Source organism: Acipenser ruthenus, chromosome 10 (genome assembly GCF_902713425.1).
Source record: "Acipenser ruthenus chromosome 10, fAciRut3.2 maternal haplotype, whole genome shotgun sequence".
Lineage (NCBI taxonomy): Eukaryota > Metazoa > Chordata > Actinopteri > Acipenseriformes > Acipenseridae > Acipenser > Acipenser ruthenus.
Window position 1 is genome coordinate 45,254,283 of NC_081198.1, and position 19,517 is coordinate 45,273,799.

Here is a 19,517-nt window from a genome sequence, read left to right on the forward strand (position 1 = left end):
GGAAACTCTGATTTGGGGGATTTTTAGGATCGATTCGGGGAGAAATTCAGGAGAGGACCCGGCAACCCTGTACTCGTCCCAGTCCTGATATGCAAACACCTGATGTAACCTGGTGTGTGTGTGTGAGCGTTGATGATTTTTCTTTCTGCTTTCTGTGTTTACTCATCAGAAAATAAAACTGTCAGGCAGCAACACACTTCGTGGGCTGGGCTATTTCTTCTAGACACAACACAGAGTTCGAGTTTCTGTGAAGGAGTTGCTGGGTGCAAGCACCACCTGTTACAACTGGTGCAGTGACCGTCACTCTTCCTCCTGTTACACTGGAACTTTTAGAAAGAGACACTCACAAACAATAAAACACCAGTGGGGACCTTGAAGATTCTCTTCAAGCTGTGCCGCTCTTTGTTGACATGTACAAGGATTTCAGATCAGATGCTAGAGTCACACTGATGTGAAAACCTTAAGTAAATGCAATTCTTCCAAACATTTGTGGTTAGATCCTCATGATTGTTCAATATGTTTATGTCATAATGATAGTTATGCGACACTGATGGTATGTGCTTCCCTTTTGACTTTTTTTAACGCGCGCACTCATTTAAACACATTTCTTTTGATTATTAGGCAACGTTTTTAGCCAGCTTGATTGTTGCTCCACTTCATTTATATTAAAATCTCCACGTAGTCCAGCTCTATAAATATAATGCATACATGTATACTGTTACATGGATCAATTCAGTGTTCTATAAAGTGCAGCATCAAGTATGGCTTATATTAAGTATTGCTACAATTTAAACAATTCATTTCATTTAACTATTTAACTAATCCACATGTCAGTCTGGCAGTCATACTCTACATGATGAACATGATATCTGCATTGATTTTGCATCAATATTCACAAAATGCATTTTATTGTACACTTCTGGGGCCTATTGCACACAAGTGGTTTAAAGAGTTATCCTGATAACTTCCAGGTTTAATTGTGAAAGTCAGGCTTAGTCTATTGCACAAAAAAAGATAATAACTCAGGCTTAAATCCACGGTAATTTATCACGATTGAACTAACCTGCTTCAGAGCAGATTAACAAAGATTATTCTGATTTATATAACTGAAAAAGAAAATGGCGTCAACTTTTATACCGAGAGTGGTATATGTTGGTGCTATAATTATAAGAAGGGTTTTTCGTTGGGAGCGGGTGTTCAGTGAGCGCCAGGATTCAATTAATAATCCAGATTCCACCCTGTACGAGCGATACCGCTTCCCTAGGGATGATATCCTGTATCTGGCGGATCTCCTAAGATCCTCCCTTGAGCAAACAACCCGACGGAGCAGAGCCCTTACTCATATACAGGTACTCTGCAGAACTCTAAGATTTATGGCCTGTGGAACATTTTTGCATACAGTCGGCGATGCCGAAAATCTTAATAAGGCAACAATATGCAGAGCTATAAGGAAAGTGTACCTGGCACTGAAGAAGTTGCTGCCAGTCTTCGTGAAATTTCCTGGACATGGTCCAGTTTAGCAAGGAGGCATTCTATGCTATTGCAGGTAATTATTCTAATATATATTTAATGTTTTTGTCCATATAAATAAGGAAAAAACATCTATATACATACATATTTTTAATTTTTCATTATTTTTTCATATTTCATTATTATGAATACATTTTTTACTTACCGTATATAGGGTTTCCCAACGTGATTGGTGCGGTGGATTAAAATAAATATAGTACTGTCTGTATATATTCTTTAGGATATTGTCTATAAATTATGACCATACCTAATTTTCTATTAATCAAAATACAGCGGGATATAAATAATATATAATATAAATAATAAAGTCAGAGGATTTGTGCTTGTGTACTCGGGATACGACTGTATACTTACGCGCTAACAGCTTTAGTTACAGTTTGCCAGGCTGCCACCCTGGCTTTATTGGCAATAGCTGTGTTTTGTTTTTTTTTGCTAAAAAAATTCTTTAACATTATCATATGTTGAAATTCAAATTTGTTGCTCGGAAGCAGTAAAGAAAGTTGCCCTTTTCTTCATTTTTTTCAGATGACCATTAATAAAGATTACCATGACAACACACTCACAGTTGGTACAACGTGCATAGATAGACACATTAACCTGCCTTGAGTTATCTAGATTAATTTAGATTAATCTTGCAACCAAATTATATCCTGTTAACTCAAACCAGATAACTTAAACTAAACCTGGCTCTTTTAAACCAATTTTGTGCAATAGGCCCCTGGTCTCCTATAGAAGTTTCAGAATGCATTTCCAAATAAGCTGGCAGTTATTACGGGAGTATGAGGACCTGTATGTGCCTGCACTAGTTATCATTCCTCAAGGATTCAGACATAACCTGTGTCAACAAGATTATGAAACCTTCTCATCTGTGTCTTTAGAAGAAATCTACAGAACATCTAACTGGTTATTACATAAGATCCTTAGTAAATATCACAGCATTGATTGTTTTATCACCTGTATCTAGAGCTATGCAGTAAAGTATGAAATATTTCACCTCACTAACTTGCATGCACATATATTAAGGCTTGCCTGATTGAAATATGCACACACTGAATAAAATGAATTTAGTTTTGTGGCTTTTTTTAATACCGTGTTCATTACACAGGCACTGTACGGTATATTACCCCTAAAATAATAATTTTGTATCTTAATATTCACATGACCATACAAAAGGACTAAACATCACAACATACAGAATACTGAAACTATAAACATCATAAATATTGTTAAATTTAGCATGGTCTGTTACTGATTTTAAAAAAAAAGCCAGATTGACCACTTAAGATGAAACTGACCATTACTAGGACCTTTTTGTCCTCTAACCAGATAGGCCTACCACATATTGAATGATTCATTGTGTAAAAAATCAGCTGTGACACAAACTTGTTTAGTAATGATTTTTTTTAATAAAGCAAATTTCAATTGTTATATTAGCTGTAACTTAATTACTTGACAACCAGACTTATATCTGAAGGGAGGTCAAATAATCAATCATTCCACAAAGAGACTAGAGGAGAATTATGGGATTTATTTTGGCTTTAACATTTGCACCCACCTTCCATGACTTGTTTCAGATCTATGCAAGATGGATTAAATTGCTGAAAACAAACATGAACTCATCAAATTCCCATTCAGCATAATGAAAACAGAGCTTACATAAAAATAAATCATAGCTGGTACAGGTGAACTAGAAACTTGTACTTACCCCATGAGTGGATCGAGAGCAATTCCTTTTGGATTATGGAGGTCAAGATCAATGAGAGTGACGCAAGCATCTTTATTGTGATTACATACAAATATTCGGTCACTGATCCGATCCACAAAGTAAAAATTGCCACTTAGCCAGTCAATGGCCATTTGTTCCACATCTAGAAATAAAAAGTGTGAAAAAAAAACATTGAAAATTAAACATCAGATTCAAAGACAACATGGCTGGTGCTATAATACCTGTAACATTTGAATGATGTTGCTAAGCAAACAAACATTTAAGAGTGTCTTAACACAGTTTAATTAATTACTTAAAATATATATATATTCCTTTGAAAATTGATTGGGGGGAAAACTGCAGCTCAAGTGGCTATATTAAGATCTCCAAATAAACATCATATGCTGAAATCCTTCTGTTGTGGGCCCTACTAATATACTGTTTTTTTTTTAATCTACATGTATAGAAAGCAGAGTATTAAAGAGATTCAGAACAACCTATCATGTTTACAAGAAACACAAAACATGTTATTTCCTATATCCTGCACATATTGCATTGATTTTGTTTCTTTGTTTCAGTTTATTAGTTTATTAAACTAACCAGCTTACTATTTACAGTTTATTCAAATATATAGGACAAAAAATAATTCTAGTTGTATAGTATTCAGTTCACTGCGTAACTTGCTAATTTTACATTTTACGGTAATACTAATTAATTTAGTATATGCAAGAAACCAAGTCTTGTTCCTATTAATCTGTGGAAAAAAAAAACACAGATACAAAGAACCAAACTACGTGTGGAGATTGAAACTCTGATCTAGTGATTTTTATACTACTAAAGTCAAGCATATGAAGACAGAACTCAGTAGTTGTGAGTTAACGGGGCAGGAATAACCATGTAATTATAGAAGAACTTGGTACTTACTGTACCAATCGTTCCTGCTCTTACATGGCAATGGCTGTGTAATTACATGGAAATGACCTTCTTAACAACAGCTTGTCACCTAATATAAGTAGGCTACCTGGCAATACCATGGTACAGACCATTTCAATGTAATTTTACTTGTATTCCACCAGTAGTCACCATGCAAGTTGGCATTTATCCAGTTATTACCATGTTATTAAACGGTTATGCACAACCTCTCATCTAAAGTGCTACAAAGATCATATGATTAGAAGAAAATGTGTTTGGAGTCCACTCCAAAACAAGTTCACCACATTTATTTTTTGCATTGATTGGACAGTGTGAGGAGCCCTCATTGATCTACCTAATTGAGGGTTTCAGTTTCTAGTGCTGTCTATACAACCTTATTAAAAATCTATCCCTCCTGCAGTTGTAAGATGCTAAGTTTCTGTAAAGCCTACTCTATTCAAGCTTTATATATCTGGAGACAAGTCCTTACAGAATTGAACCTGAGCTGTCTGACACAATTTTGATTTATTGAGCTATATTATTACAGTCATAATTTTAACTGCCGATGGAACAGCTCATTATAAATCTGCTCAAGTTGTAAATCAGAATTTCATATTTACTTCAAACATGTGCAGTCATCTGTTGCAATCATACAATTAGAGTATAATTTGCTTCCAGTAGTAATGTTATCACACATATGGTAAAAAGGCTGGGGGACGGATAGCAAGAGATGGTCTTATTGTGGTCATGCCCAGAAATCTGTAGAAACAAAACCATCCACTTCTACGGGGTAAAATAATTGTGTTATCCTAATCCCTTTCCAGATATTAAATCAGTACAGGATCTATTTTACTATTCCAAAATGTCTTGTCAAGTCCCTCTCTCAGATTTCTCACATCGTTAACCACCAATTGTCATTTTGCTACACATTTTAGTCATGTACTTGATTTTGTTTCCATTGCTTTTAAAATAAGTGGTTTTATCACGTTAAGCAAGATATATATAAAAAAAAAACATCTATTATTGTAAATGAATGGAAATAAATTAACCAATGACATTCAATATGAGATAATCTGTCTTGTTTGGCAATAAGCAATCGATTAAATCTAAACATAAAGAACTGCTTTATGAAGCTAGTTATTTCCCCATTATAGTGTGCTAGTCAGTCACACTTGCAGACATAGAATAGAATGGTCACGTGCCCTGGTAACTGGAATTACTGTATTTGCAGAGACACATTCGTATTCCAGTGCTTGCATACCAGACACTTCAACCTATTTGGACCACATGGAAAAGTTTTTTTCTTCTTTAACCAGGACTGATTGGTGAAATGTCGGTGGCAGACATATTTCTCTGAATAGTTTTGTTGTTGGCACTTAGTATAACGGTCAGAAGAATTGTCATTTCAATATTGAGCTTAATATACATTCCAGCTGAAAAAAGTCTGTATTATACTAAAGACAAATACATGATGTCGTGAAAATCAAATACATTATTTATCTAGGCTGCAAGCTAGACACCCATTCACTGATTTTCTCCTCCCCAGTCTAAATCAATTGTATTTTCTATTTGATATTCACAATAACATTTTAAAGGGAATTGATTGTTTTTATGTATCAAAGCTTTCATAATGAAATACTTGAATTGATAGAAGATTTGGGTGTCTTGTTATGAGATACAACATTGACATAAAATGAAGCAACACAGTAGCAATGATTGTGTATCCTCTGGCAAGCATTGAGATAAATGTAACTTACTTTGTGAAGCTTGGTAAATCAGAGCAGTACAGCACTTCATAAACTGCATGAGAGTGAAACCATTATTTTACTACAAGTAAGTATTGCTCAAAATTGTGTTTTAATGATCTGGGGTGGAAAATGGCAGCTGCAAACTATGCTGGGTCCAAAAGATCAGAAGAATCAAAACCTACATTTTTTTTGGGGGGGGGGGAAAACAAAAACTATGTAATTTGTAGTCTAAAGTTAAACAAACCCTTTAAGAACCATAATGCTTTTCAGGTGTATTGAGCAAGATGACTTAAAAAAAATCCCTTTTAACTTTACTTGAAGCCTAACACATGTTAACGAATTTCTGTTATGTACTTGTGTTATGTTATGTTCCAGACCTCAAAATCACATACTTCTCAAATTAGAAATCAGAAAGCCAAAAACTTGCAAGCATTTCTTTTAAAACTCAAGCTCTGGGAAGCAATTTGTTTTTAAGATTAAATTTTGGTATCTGAAACATGAGACACAACCCTGTGTACACTTGCTCAGTTTGTCCTATTTTAGTAAATTGCTGTTGTATTGCTCCTTATGAAACTTATCTGAATAAAATGTTACACTGCTTCATAATGAATCATTGAAAAAAAAAATTCTTCCATTCCATATATATATATATACACACACACACGCGCACACACATACATACATACAGGTAGTGGACAAAAAAATGGAAACACCTGGGTAAATGAGGGACACCAAGTTTATTGAAAGCAAGGGCTTCCACGCAGGTGTGACTCATGCGTTAATTAAGCAAATAACATCCCAGCATGCTTAGTGTCATGTATAAAAATGCTGGACAGGCCTGGTTGCCTATACTTATGTCTAGCATGGCTGCAAGAGGAGACCTCAGTGACTTTGAAAGAGGGGTGATTGTTGGGGTGCATTTGGCAGGAGCTTCAGTGACCAAGACAGCTCAACTTGCTGATGTTTCATGAGCAACGGTGTCTAAGGTGATGTTGGCATGGAACTCCGAGGGAAAGACATCATCAGCAAAGGGCAACAGTGGGCGGAAGCGCATACTCCAGGATTGTGATATCCGTGCATTAATCCGAAGTGCAAGGCAAAACAGTCGAGTAACTGCAGATCAACTGACTGCAAATTTCAACCTGGGGCACGAGCAGCCAGTTTCATCAAAAATGGTCCACCGAGAACTCCACAGAGCGGGATACCATAGTTGCCCAATGCCCTATTAAGTGACTTTACATTGGTGTTTCCATTTTTGTGTCCACTACCTGTACATTTATATATATATATATATATATATATATATATATATATAAACTTTATCTCAGTGCATCTGGTTAAAACCATATTACATACATTCTTAATATCACCAAAGCAAGAAAAAATACCCTTACTGTGAAGGTTTTGTGCTGTTCTGATTTCTTGTTCTTCTGAAAAACCCTTTAACTTTGTCATCTTGGCACATCGTAATTGACTTGTAGATTCAACAGCCGTAACCCAACAAACTGATTCTTCATCATAATTGAAGTCCAATGTAAGAGCCCCATTGCTGTGCAATGAGTTTTGTGTTGGTACTGTGGTTCCATTAAGATATGTTGCTGCAATACTTTCCGAGCTAACAATCAAGAGCACTGGAGGTCTGTCTGTGGGTTCTGAAAGGGAAGAAAAAAACAAGTGCTTCAGAAACATTTCATTTTTGGTCGTGCATCAGCTGAATACATGCAGTTTCAGAATCGGATATTGAAACGCTGTTGTTGTCGCAGCCTGATGTTCATTTTCTTGATGAGCTATTCCATGGTGCTGGATTTACATTTTACCATGTTCATTAAGAAGAATTTCATGTTAAAATACAACCCCAGAGAAACGTAATTATTTGGAGAGTCGGTGCCATACCTCAATGAAATAAATGTGCTGCTGAGCCGATAAAGCACCTGAATACAACACACACAAGTGGTTGTAAGAAATCTAGCTGCTACATGCAGCAGTTGCTTGTTAATGCTTATGATTTTATGCACTAGAAAGGGACTAAAAAACACAGATGACAGTGGAGTTTGGTGCGGAATGCGGATAGAGTATACATTTAGAACTCATCAAGTTCCGTTCATATTTAAGACTTTGCATATCCCATTCACAATGATAGGCTATGTGACAGGGAGCGTGAGGATCTGAGCTGCAAATCTCCCTCCCGACCCAAGAGGGCGCTAAGCAGAGGTACTTGCACGCCTGTTCAGAGACGGGCCGGCTTGGAGAGAGGGGCGAAAAAGGAAGTCGGCCATCTTGGTGCAGGGCGGAATGACCATATTAGGGGACAAGATTACTGTGATCAGCTGTGCTGCATTAGATAACTGGCAGGTGTGTTGAGTCGTGCTGATCATGGGGTGGAGTCTCCTAGTATATAAGGGCTGTCATTCTGTAAGTGGGGGACTTTGAGGTAATACTAAACCTGGGTGGCTGAGCTGTGTGTTTGTTTGTGTGCTACGTGTTTTGATTTGTTTATCGTCAGGACCGGGGTCAGACGCCAAGAAGCTGCCGCACTACTGCCAGCACTTTTCACCTTGGACATCACATGCCCCGCACAACTGAACTGGACACTTCAGCACCTGAGCACCTGCACTTTTCACCACCCCAAAAGTGCACCCAAAGAGCTGAGAGGGACTTGCTCTATTGGGACTTGTGATTTGTATTTTTGTTGCTTTGGACTGTGTTTCCCTTTTAATAAAGTTCACCCTCTACCATTGTAGTTTTTGCACCTATAAGTGACTCTGTGACGTGTGTTCCACATCCACACCCACTGCACCGTCACAGGCTATCATTAAGCCAACATAAGCTTTCTCATGTTGTTCTGTGTGATGGTTTACAGACAGCACGTTCTCCATATTGCTTGGAAATAAAGTAAATGTGTTGAAAATAAAAGTTGATTATTACATTTACGATTTAGAAATGTTATTAGAAAAATAATAAACAGGTGAATGTGTGTTGTTGGAATGTGCCTGCAGAGTGTGAAAATGACTTAATTATTTATTGGTATTTACATTGCACTAGTTTCATATGGAATAACTAATATCAACATGATAAACAAGTAAACAATACTGTACTTCCCTTTACTTCTTTGTCCTGTATTCTATAGATTTTTCAAACACTGTAGAAACAGATTTGTTGAAGTGTGCATTCTTTCAAAATATGTAATTTGATCTTGCTGCCATATGAAATGTATTTGCATATATGTAGACTTTAGAATACACACCAAAAAGCAGGCTACGTTTTGAAAGGGGGGTGGTTATTATGTTTTTGACAATCTTTAAAAAATAACCCTTAATGAATGTAGGCTAATTCACTATTGTTCATAGAAAAAGATTTAGCTTTACAAAAATCATGAAAACATTCTGCAGTGAAATTACTCCTACAGTCCTTTATTAGAGCTTCTTAATGTAACGTCAATGGGTCTCTCTTCCCTGCGTCACTGCACACCACATGTTTTCTTTATTACAACATTTTGCAAGCATCAATACAGTACTTCAGTGCAAGGAGTAAATTTATGATTATCACCAGGTGGGGAAAACAGGGTTCTACGTTCAGGTTTTTAACTACTGGCCCCTTGGGCCACTGAGCTAGTGTTTTTACTGGCCCAGATGCAATTTTATCTGGCCCAATATATTTCCATATTTTTTCATGATGGTTTTTATTTTCAGTATGTTTCTAACTGTGTATGGTAACCAAAGAGAGCCCATGTCTCAAAAGAAAGTGGCTAAACGAAGCCTTTCAATATATATGTTACACGCACACTTTTGTGCTTGTCAGAAAATGAAAATACTGTATTCAAGATTTGAAAATGTATGTGTACAACTCTTTCACAAGCAAACCCGCAACCGTTAATCACACTTAACAAAACTGTATTTAATAGTGTTTTCTTTTTTTTTTGTATCTTATTTCTTCTACTCATAAAAATAAAACGCTATTAAATACCGTTTTGTTAAGTGCGATTAGCGGGTTGTCAAAGTTTCAATTTGGTGCCAGCCTGAATGTTCGTCTTCAGTTTTTTTTCATAATTACTTTCTTTATGATTTATTGATTTCAGCGCTTTCCTTTTGGCTTATTGGTTGCTTAGTTGTAGAAAACCCGATTTGTAAAAGATGTGCCATGGGAATGAGTACCATCACAGCACTTCAGTACGTAGTCTCAGATACTGACAGTACAACAAATATGACGTGCGGCGGTAAAGTTAGTATTAGTTCGTAGTTATGTTTTTAAAAAATTGTTTTGGCACACTGGCCCATTTTCCAGGATTCATGCAACGAAAGCCATGTGCACTATATATATTTTACTAGTTAAATGTAACCGGCCGAGTCGGGCCTGAGGTGCTTCATAATTATTATTATTTGTTTATTTAACAGACGCCTTTATCCAGCAGCGTGCAGTGTGGAGTAGTGGTTAGGGCTCTGGACTCTTGACCAGAAGGTTGTGGGTTCAATCCCCAGTGGGGAACGCTGCTGTTGTACCTTTGAGCAAGGTACTTTATCTAAATTGCTCCAATAAAAACCCAACTGTATAAATGGATAATTGTATGTATTGTATGGCTGAAGTGGGATTTGAACCGGGGACCTCCTGGTTACAAGCCATTTTCTTTACCACTGGACCACATAGCCTCCTCCACAACATCCATGTGCCCTTCAGTCAAGAGCCTTTATATCATATACCATCATCCTTTACTCAGCATTCAGTTTATCTCATTCTGTTGCTACGATACTTGAGTTACAATCATTCACTGACATACTACTTTTGAATTGCTCCCACTGTTTAAGACACACAGCTTTTGTCAAGTCCCTCCCTCAGTGCTTGGGAAAAGCATACATCTGTAATATGTTTGAATGTCATGTTACCTTTCAGAGGGGATTATCTCTTTATTTCTTCCATTCCCTGAAAATGTTTCTTATTTTCCATGCTATCCTGCTACAGCTTTATTTCTGTTATTTTCTGCATATTACAATTTACCAAACTGTTTTAAGTGCTAATGAGAGTTTGGTGTGTGGTGTCCTACTGACACAGTAGAGCAGAGGTGGCCAAACCGCGGCTCTTTTGCAGTTAAAGTGCGGCTCCCCATGAAATGCAGGGTGATGCACACTTTGCGGCTTGAATGAACTATAGAAAGAATAATAAACGAGAGAGAAAGTAAAAATAAACACAACAAGTTTATTATTTGTGTTCTCTGTATTCATTCCTGTTAATTATTCTTTCTTCTCTCTCGTTCTCTTGCTCCTGTTTCTTTGAGCCTGCATGTTCACTGCAAGGTTATTTTGTCTCTTGTTGACTTTCGACACTGCTCGCTGGCACATGCATATTTCGAAGCTGGATGTGCAGCTGAAAGTAATTCTCATAATTTTGAATTACGTGTTTATTAGTTTCATGGAGACAATGGCATTGAAAAAAAAAATAAACTAACTTATGAGGCTTTGAACCAGACTGGGAGAAAGAGTTTGCTTTCACTGAAAACAGTGGTAAACCTGTGTCTTATCTGCAACAAATCGTACACACTGTAGCCTACTACAAGGCGAGCAACCTCAAACGTTATTATGAAACAAATCACAACACATGTTCATATGAATATCCTTCTGTATCAGAGTTAAAGCAGATGCTGCTTTTGGCATTCAGTAAAGAAGCTGATTTAATGACACAAGTGGGTTTTGTATGGTAAGAATGGAATATCGCTCATGGAAAGCTATGAATGAATCTTTTTATAAAATTGGAGTGTTGGCGCTAGACTAGAGAATGCATGTTTACATGTTATACTGCAGGTCTAAAATTATTATATTTACATATCTTACATCTCGTCATGAGCAGGTACTGTAATCCTTTTCAAAATAAATACAGTGCATTTGTCATCCACAAAGCTAAACAGTATTTAATACATGTAGCGGTCATACAAAAAAAAAACAGCATTCTGATCTTCAAAACGGGTTTCTAGTTGTTTTTTCTCCAGAAAAAGCAGAGAACCATTCAATGGCCGAGTGGGAGCGACGAGCCGAGACAAGCCGAAAAAAAAAGGGTATCTCATGAATAGTCATACTTGCCCCTGGCATCAGATAACGGCGGCCATAAGGAAACAAGCTAGCTGTGACTGCATCAGCGCTCAGAGAATATCATGGACATTTGCAGAGCTTTTTTCAGATGTTATAGTAATAAAATAATGACTTGGATCGCATTATTGAGGCATTTGATGATAAAACGAGTGATCAGGAGATGATTGATCGGTATGTACGACTATTATTATTATTATTTATTTCTTAGCATATGTGAAAACTATAGCAAATGAAAGGGATGGGGCGAGGCTGGAGATGCCTAGTGAGTGCTTTGTTGATATGCAGGGCCTTTTAAACCCATTTGACTTTGGAAAAAAAATACTTTTAAACAGCGCGTCTAAAATTAACTGCGCGTGTGAAAATAAATTGGACCTAACGCGCCTGACACGCACTTAATAAATGGACTGCAAAGGGTTACGTGAAAAGAATCTTGCAGTATTAAATTTGGATCCAGAAAGAGACAAATGGCGCAGATGGTTAATGAAGATTGTAATATCATTAAAGGTTCTTAAAATATTAAAGCAACTGCAGGGCTGAATATTCTGCTTTGCAGCACAATGTTCATTTATGATATATTATTTAAGACTCTGCAGTGGTGAGGCGACATTTGAAGTGGGCATTTCCAACAGCTCAAGCCATGCGAGCCCCCCTGTACTCCACTACACTCCTCAGGCAGAATGACTGTGCTACCCTGAGTGTGTACAGGTGTAAAAAAAAATTAAAAATGTCCTTATTCTAAGCTCTCTGCACAAATCAGTGACCACCAGGACAGAGGCTAAACGAAAGCAGGAGACTGTTGAATTTTACAATGCAACAAAGTACGGTGTGAATATACTGGATCAAATGGCACGACTGTATTCTGTCAAAGATGGTACAAAGGTGGCTGTTTTTTATAATGTTTAGGACCTGACAGCCATCAACACTTTGGTTTTGTACAAGGAGTGCACTGGCAATACAATCACTCGGAGGGACTTCATTTTGCAGTTAGCCCTGGAGCTACGGCAGAATTTTTTTTTATAAAAGACATGAAGCCGGCTGGCAAATGCCCCTCAACCTTCAGCCAGCGCTGTGCCCACAGAATAAAAGACAGGTGCCAGGTTGCTAAATGCAATAAAAACAGAACTTTTGATGTCTGTGCCCATTATGAAAAGGCAGTCTGTGGCAAATGCACTGGTACAGTTAAAAAGCGTGTTTTCTGCATAGATTGTACTTAGAAAGCTGTAATAAAACTCTGAAGAAAGACAGACAGACAGAGCCTTTGAACACTGTTTCACTCAAAGCACTTTCACGTTGCATAAGTTATGTTACATTTTTGTTTTATGTTATTTTTATAACTAGTTATTTATGTTTTATAATGTTATATGTGCATACAGCTTTCTACACTTGTTTACACAGAAGTTTACTGCGTAAAATCTATTTTATTACAATTTTTCATGTTTATTATGTATGTGCTCTTTTTGGAAAAAAAAAAAGAAAAAAGGTTTAATTTTCAATGTAAATACGGAGTTTCTGCTCTGAAAATGTTATGTATGCTGTTTATAAATAAAAAATATTAAGTTGTATCCTTTTGTTTGTTTTTCACTTTCATATCGAAGCTGTTTTAAAATGGAGCCGCACATTTTGCAGGTACAGCGGATGTACGTAGTCTGAAATCTCGGTGGTTCTAGTGTTAAGTTGTTCCAGCTATAGAAGTATTCACACCCACATAAAAGTACAATGTTACCATCTGCTACTTCTCATGAGACGTGACAATGCAGAATGTCTACTACCCTAATTTTATTATTTTATAGTTCACCTTTGTTCACAGAATTGATTTTGAACAAAGAAAATTGATTTGATTTAAAAGTGTTTTGACAATTGGGGGGTAATAACTTAAGGTGCACTATTCGCAATATGTATTGTATATGGACTGTAATGGTTACAATATTCTGCACTCCTTACTGATAATAAATATTTTACTTTGTTCTAAATAAATAATTCTTAGAGGCACCTGTGTTGGACCTTCCCCAACAACAAATCAGTCAACTAAAATACTTTTATTTATCTACATTCTTTATCCAGTTATTAGTCGATTCATATTGTGGTTTACATTGTCCATCTTACTATAATTGTACTACATCTTATTCATGCATTAAAAATGTTTTGTCAGTCATATAGTTGTATAGTCTTATAGTATGAATTTCAGATTAAGTGAAACATTGAGCTTTAATATTGTATATTGAATAAACTTTAAATGTATTTTCTAATGCTTTGCTATCATGGTTGTCATTATACATAACAGTATCAATGCATAATGTATCCTATTGCCAGTACATGTATTGTACTGGGATTATTATTTATTTATTTTTGTTTTTGACCAATTATTCGTATTCATTTTTTCAATTTTTCTCCCCAATTTTTGTAATGTCCAATTATTAGTCAACCTGGCTCACCGCTGCAACCCCCGAACTAACTCAAGACAAGCACTTGCGTCCTCCGAAACGAGTGCTGTCAGCCATCCGCTTTTTTTTTTGCTCTACAAGCCCACCGTGCAGAACTTACAGCGTCGGAGGACCACGCAGTTCTGAATTGCATACAGACTGGCCTGCAGGTGCCCAACCAGCCACAGGGGGTGCTGGTGTACAGTAAGAAAAGGACTTCCTAGCCAACCTAACCCCTATCAGGCAGCGCTTGGCCAACTGCCCCCTGGGAACTCCCATCCACAGTCAGCAGTGGCAAAGCTTGGATTCAAACCGGTGATCTCCAAGCTATAGGGCACATCCTGCACTCCGGCAGAGTGCCTTTTCCGGATGCGCCACTCGGGAGGTCTATTGTACTGGGAGTTATTACTGTCATTGTACTGTACTTAGACCACATACTGTTTGGTTTGTGATAAAAGCTATAGTATTTTGGCTGCAAACCTTGCAATATTGTCATGGTGGGTATACTTTTCTGTGGTTACTATACCCCCAACACTGAATTAAGTAATAAATCACTATTTTAAGAAACAATGGCAGGCTGAGCTGCGCAAACTACAATTTTAATGGGTTAATGATCATACTTTTGCTGTATCTACATGCATAATTAAACAAAACAGAAAAAAAAAATATTTTAAATTGTTATTTTTGGTCTCTAATAGTTTTAAAAAGGCAAAAAGTACAGTATGATTTTAAAAAGTGATGAGAGAAAGAAGCACAGTCATTTAATACACCAACTCCCATAACTCGTATCAGCTCTGCATTGGAAAAAAATACTTCACCTATTTTAGCTTTGCAGGATTTTCTGTTAGATTGCATTATATATCCTTCTGTACAGCTGCATCCATATGACCCATAGGTGTTCATACAGGTTTGGCTACAAGTCCCATACACAGCACATTCATCATAATCTGAAAGAAAAGGAGAGGTAATTCATAAGCAATAAATGTATTCAAAGCCTGACCTAAATCCATAATCACTTCATACATGACAAAAAAATAATGCATTTTCAAAGCAACTTCTGTGTCTACTTTTTGTAATTTGTAGGTTGTTAGCTGTGCTATGTGGCTATGAATAAATACTGTGATGTAGCGCCCCCTGTCGTCCGGTGTAGGAAGGCACCTCTGATCACATGATTACCTTCTTGCTGCTTTAGGAATTACTCCAGAGGCTCAAGATACTGTTAAATACCATAGCACACTTTTATTTACAACAGTAGACAACAAGGATTCTGTCGCTTTAACAGTGTAAAACAAAAAATACACAAATAAACCTAACCCCTTTTCGGGCCCTAAACTCACTGACCTTCAGGCACAGTCAAATAAACTCTGTATAAAGGGGACAGGCTAGCCCTGTTTTCCCCAAAATTGTATAAGCATATTTTCTTTTTTCCAGTTAATTACAATATTTATTTTTAATAGCAACTACTCTTACACCCTCCTTTCTTCTCTCCCTTAACAAACTGAAAGCCTCAGCTTTTATACACACTGGAATCAAGTGCAGCTGTTTCCAATTAGCAATTGAGGTGATTAGGTGATTGAGCTGCTAATCTGTTCAACTTTAGATAAACCCTGGCTTTACCTGCCCTTACCAAACTCAGTATGCCCAGGGTCCTGTTACCTGCCCATATAGGTAAGAAACATACACTCCATCACAATACATGCAGTAAATTCTCATTAAAACAAGCCTAGATTAAACAGATTAGTACCTCTGTACTGTATTTTAGTTCTGTTTTGGCACTGTTGATCATTTCAAGTTGCCACAGACACAGTTTGAGTTGGTATCGTGCTCATGCATCAATGCCATTTCCATGAAGTATTGAAATAAAAAAGGAACAATGTGCATTATCCTTGCAGACAAAAGTGGACAGCAAATTGTTCATGCAAGTCATCAGCATTTCCAATTTGCTGAATACCCTGATGTTGAGACATCTTGCTCTTGTGGTTTAAAAATGCCCATAATCAGTATGACCACTATGAGACACAAAGCTGAGAAATGAGCATAGCAGTTGGGATATGCAGATTTCAAGTACAGTTCTTTGCTGTGTATACTTTTTAAAAGTTCGCTTATAACCGTATTTTCAATAAAATGCACAGTACTTTTAAATGTATAATAGTTTTCATTGTACTGTAATTAAAGTGTCATTGTAACTTCAATAAAAACTGCACAGTATGTTTTGTTTTCTGACTACCTGTGCAACTATGGCCATCTTCTGCTACTTCAAAGCCATCTCCACAGTAGCAAAATGTTCCATTTCTTGTCATGACACAAGCATACTGACATCCTAATCGATGACATTTTGGTAAGAGTTCTGAAAAAAAAAACAGAGAATCATTTAATTTAAATTGTTTAGATATTGTTTTGGTGTTTAACCTTTATCTCTTATGGATCAATTCTTTTTCAGTAAATCTTAAGACCCCCTAACAGTCTATTGATCAGGCAGCACTTAACAACCTAGCTTTAAATTGAAAAATTATTTATTAAAAAATATATTCACTAGCCCTTGAGATGGGGGGGGGTTGTTTTCAAAGATAATTTTATCCCCAGGAACAGTCTCTCACCCTCTCACTGATGAGTGCATGAGTGCAACCTCCATCACCTTTCCCATCCATGCTCCAAATCAAAGACATACCAAATCATAAAGGGTAATTTAAATTCCATTTCAACTGAAGCAAATTACCTCTAGTATAAGAAGGTATTTCAAGTAGTGTCAGGCAGCTGTTGGGCTTCTCCCTGCAATGCTCCTACAACCAGCAAGCGCACCAGCCTGTTGCACCCTTTAAGTCAAGCTAAATGCAATTTCCCTAACCAGTTACTAATAATTTGCTCACCACAGTGCTTGCAATATGGTTGGTCACACAAAAACTATCTTGACCTTTTTACAAGCTAAGACAGTGCAAACTGTAAAGCCCCCCCCCAAAAAAAAAATTACATTCATTCAATTTTTATTTTATATAGCGCCTTTCATAGTGGACCAGCATCACAAAGCGTTTAAAGGGTACCATGTCTATTTAAATGCCACGTATTATTCAAACACCAGAAAAGCCAGTGCAATATTGCAAAACTCACAGATCTATATTTGATAGTCTGCTATTCATCAGAATATCCATTTAGTAATATTATAAGACAATGAAAAACCCACGTGGTTCAAAAGACTTCTGAATTTATGTAGGAAATCTTATTTTGAAAAACAGTGTTAATCACTATGCTTGTCTCAAATTCTTTGCTATGAAAGAAGCACATGTCATCCAAGAAATCATTATTTATTCTAGGCTTAACTTGTAATTATGACATTGCTATACTCAGTGCTCCAGATACGGTTTTGGGTCTTTGAGTAATTTGCTGTCCACTATGTGCATAAAATTCATTTTAGGGCGAGTAATAAAGCAGCATTACCTTGAAGTCATGAGTAATTCCAATAAATACAGTACATATATTAATGTTAACTTATGGGGGTATGCATTAATTACAGCCTTACATTTTAACTGTAATGTTACTTTGAAGTGCTGTACAACAACTCCAGTTTCCTTGTTTTCTTCTTGAAACAAATCTAACAATGCTTTTCCACCGAGTCTCCTCCCACAAGTACTAGGCTGTTACATTAGTATAGTTGACTTCTGTAACTCTCCCTTTCCAAGTCGACAGACACGCTCCCTAAACATGTTAAAACTAAAATTCCAAAAATATAAAAAATACTGAACTGATACTGCACCAATGCAAATAAAGAAACAATAATATTGTATGCCTTGCTATAGTAATATAAAGCATTCAGACTCTGTAAACACACATTGTTAGTGAGTGGATTTATGTACATTTTAGTTTTTTTTTCATTGAAAGACCAGGCTTATTGGTCACATGTTTCTGGCAATTCCCAGACAGGCTACAATTAGCTTTTCCGGTATTTCTATGATCCATTCTCTAGCTACCGCATGCATTATATTCACAATTTACCACTGAGACGCTGGGAACCAATCAAGTACAAGAAGCTTGATGGCATGCAAACTCAAGCTGTGTAGCAAAGTTGCTATGCATATTCTTTCTGCATTACATTTAAATATCATATGTAATTCATATTTTTTCAATGTGTAAAACACACCCATTCAGCAGCTTTTCTGGAGCGCTGGCTATACTTATAGCAGTTTTTACCAAATATCAAAACAGACAACAACTGTGATAAAGGTCATTCATGATTCTAGACAATTTTTGCTGTGTAAGTATTACCAATTTTGTCATTGGTAGTTTTGAAAGTCGTAACTAAAATGTGATTCTAGGATTAGTTACAATCTCCTATGAGTCATATAATTATAACATTGCATGATTCCACCAACCAGGAAGTCTACAGACACAAAACAGTTGTCCGGATGAATAAATCATTGCTTTAATGAAATGCCTTTCTTTTTAGAACCACATAATCAATAACATATGTTTAAAAGTCATACAACTAGATATGGATTTTAAAATATTCCAGCCAAGTGTGCATGCTGTTTTTAACCCCACAGCTACTCCTGTCCACTACAGTTAGATTTTCAATTTGTTGAGAATTTGTTTTGATTTACTAATGCTTGCACAACATGTGCAAAAATCAATTTTAATAAACTCAATATGAATACGTTGTTTGCTACTGACATGAAATAATTTGGTTGAGCAGTTATTTTGGCAATCCACCTTGAAGAGTATTATTACCCTTCCTATTAAAAAATGCATAAACAAGGTTATTTTGTCCTCTAGTTTAAGATATTAGTCAAATGCCTCAATATAAAAACTTGGTTAAAAGGACGGTACAAATTTGAAACAGAGATGTTGTTTATATGTGTATATTGCAGTGGACCTGGTTTCTTTTTTAATCATTTGGACTTTCTATTTAATTGAAAAATAATAATTTGTATCCTTCTAAAAACATGTATTTATACATATTTATATACATCAGCATATGACAAACAGTCAGTGTTCTTTGTTAACATGGTTTTGGTATACCGGTACTCAAATAATTCTCAGTTATCGTTTGTGTCCAAAATAAACTCTCCAGCATGTGAACGGCCTGATATTTTTGCAGAAGGAGTTCTATTTTCTAAAGAGATAAGACAAGTTCTCT

The 19,517-nt window shown here is 36.4% G+C and overlaps 1 protein-coding gene across 8 annotated transcripts in view; it reads right to left on the minus strand.

The window, feature by feature from the left end:
* The window catches only part of LOC117408938 (low-density lipoprotein receptor-related protein 1B-like), a 340,463-nt gene that overhangs the window by 205,795 nt on the left and 115,151 nt on the right, over nucleotides 1-19,517 (minus strand). For all 8 annotated transcript variants that reach the window (XM_034014443.3, XM_034014419.3, XM_059032361.1 and 5 more), the window contains exons 4-7: nucleotides 16,617-16,736; nucleotides 15,208-15,336; nucleotides 7,290-7,547; nucleotides 3,236-3,398 (exon numbers count right to left, since the gene is read on the minus strand). In XM_034014443.3, the coding sequence (XP_033870334.3) occupies nucleotides 3,236-3,398; nucleotides 7,290-7,547; nucleotides 15,208-15,336; nucleotides 16,617-16,736 (670 nt within the window). The remainder of the gene's footprint in view (nucleotides 1-3,235; nucleotides 3,399-7,289; nucleotides 7,548-15,207; nucleotides 15,337-16,616; nucleotides 16,737-19,517) is intronic.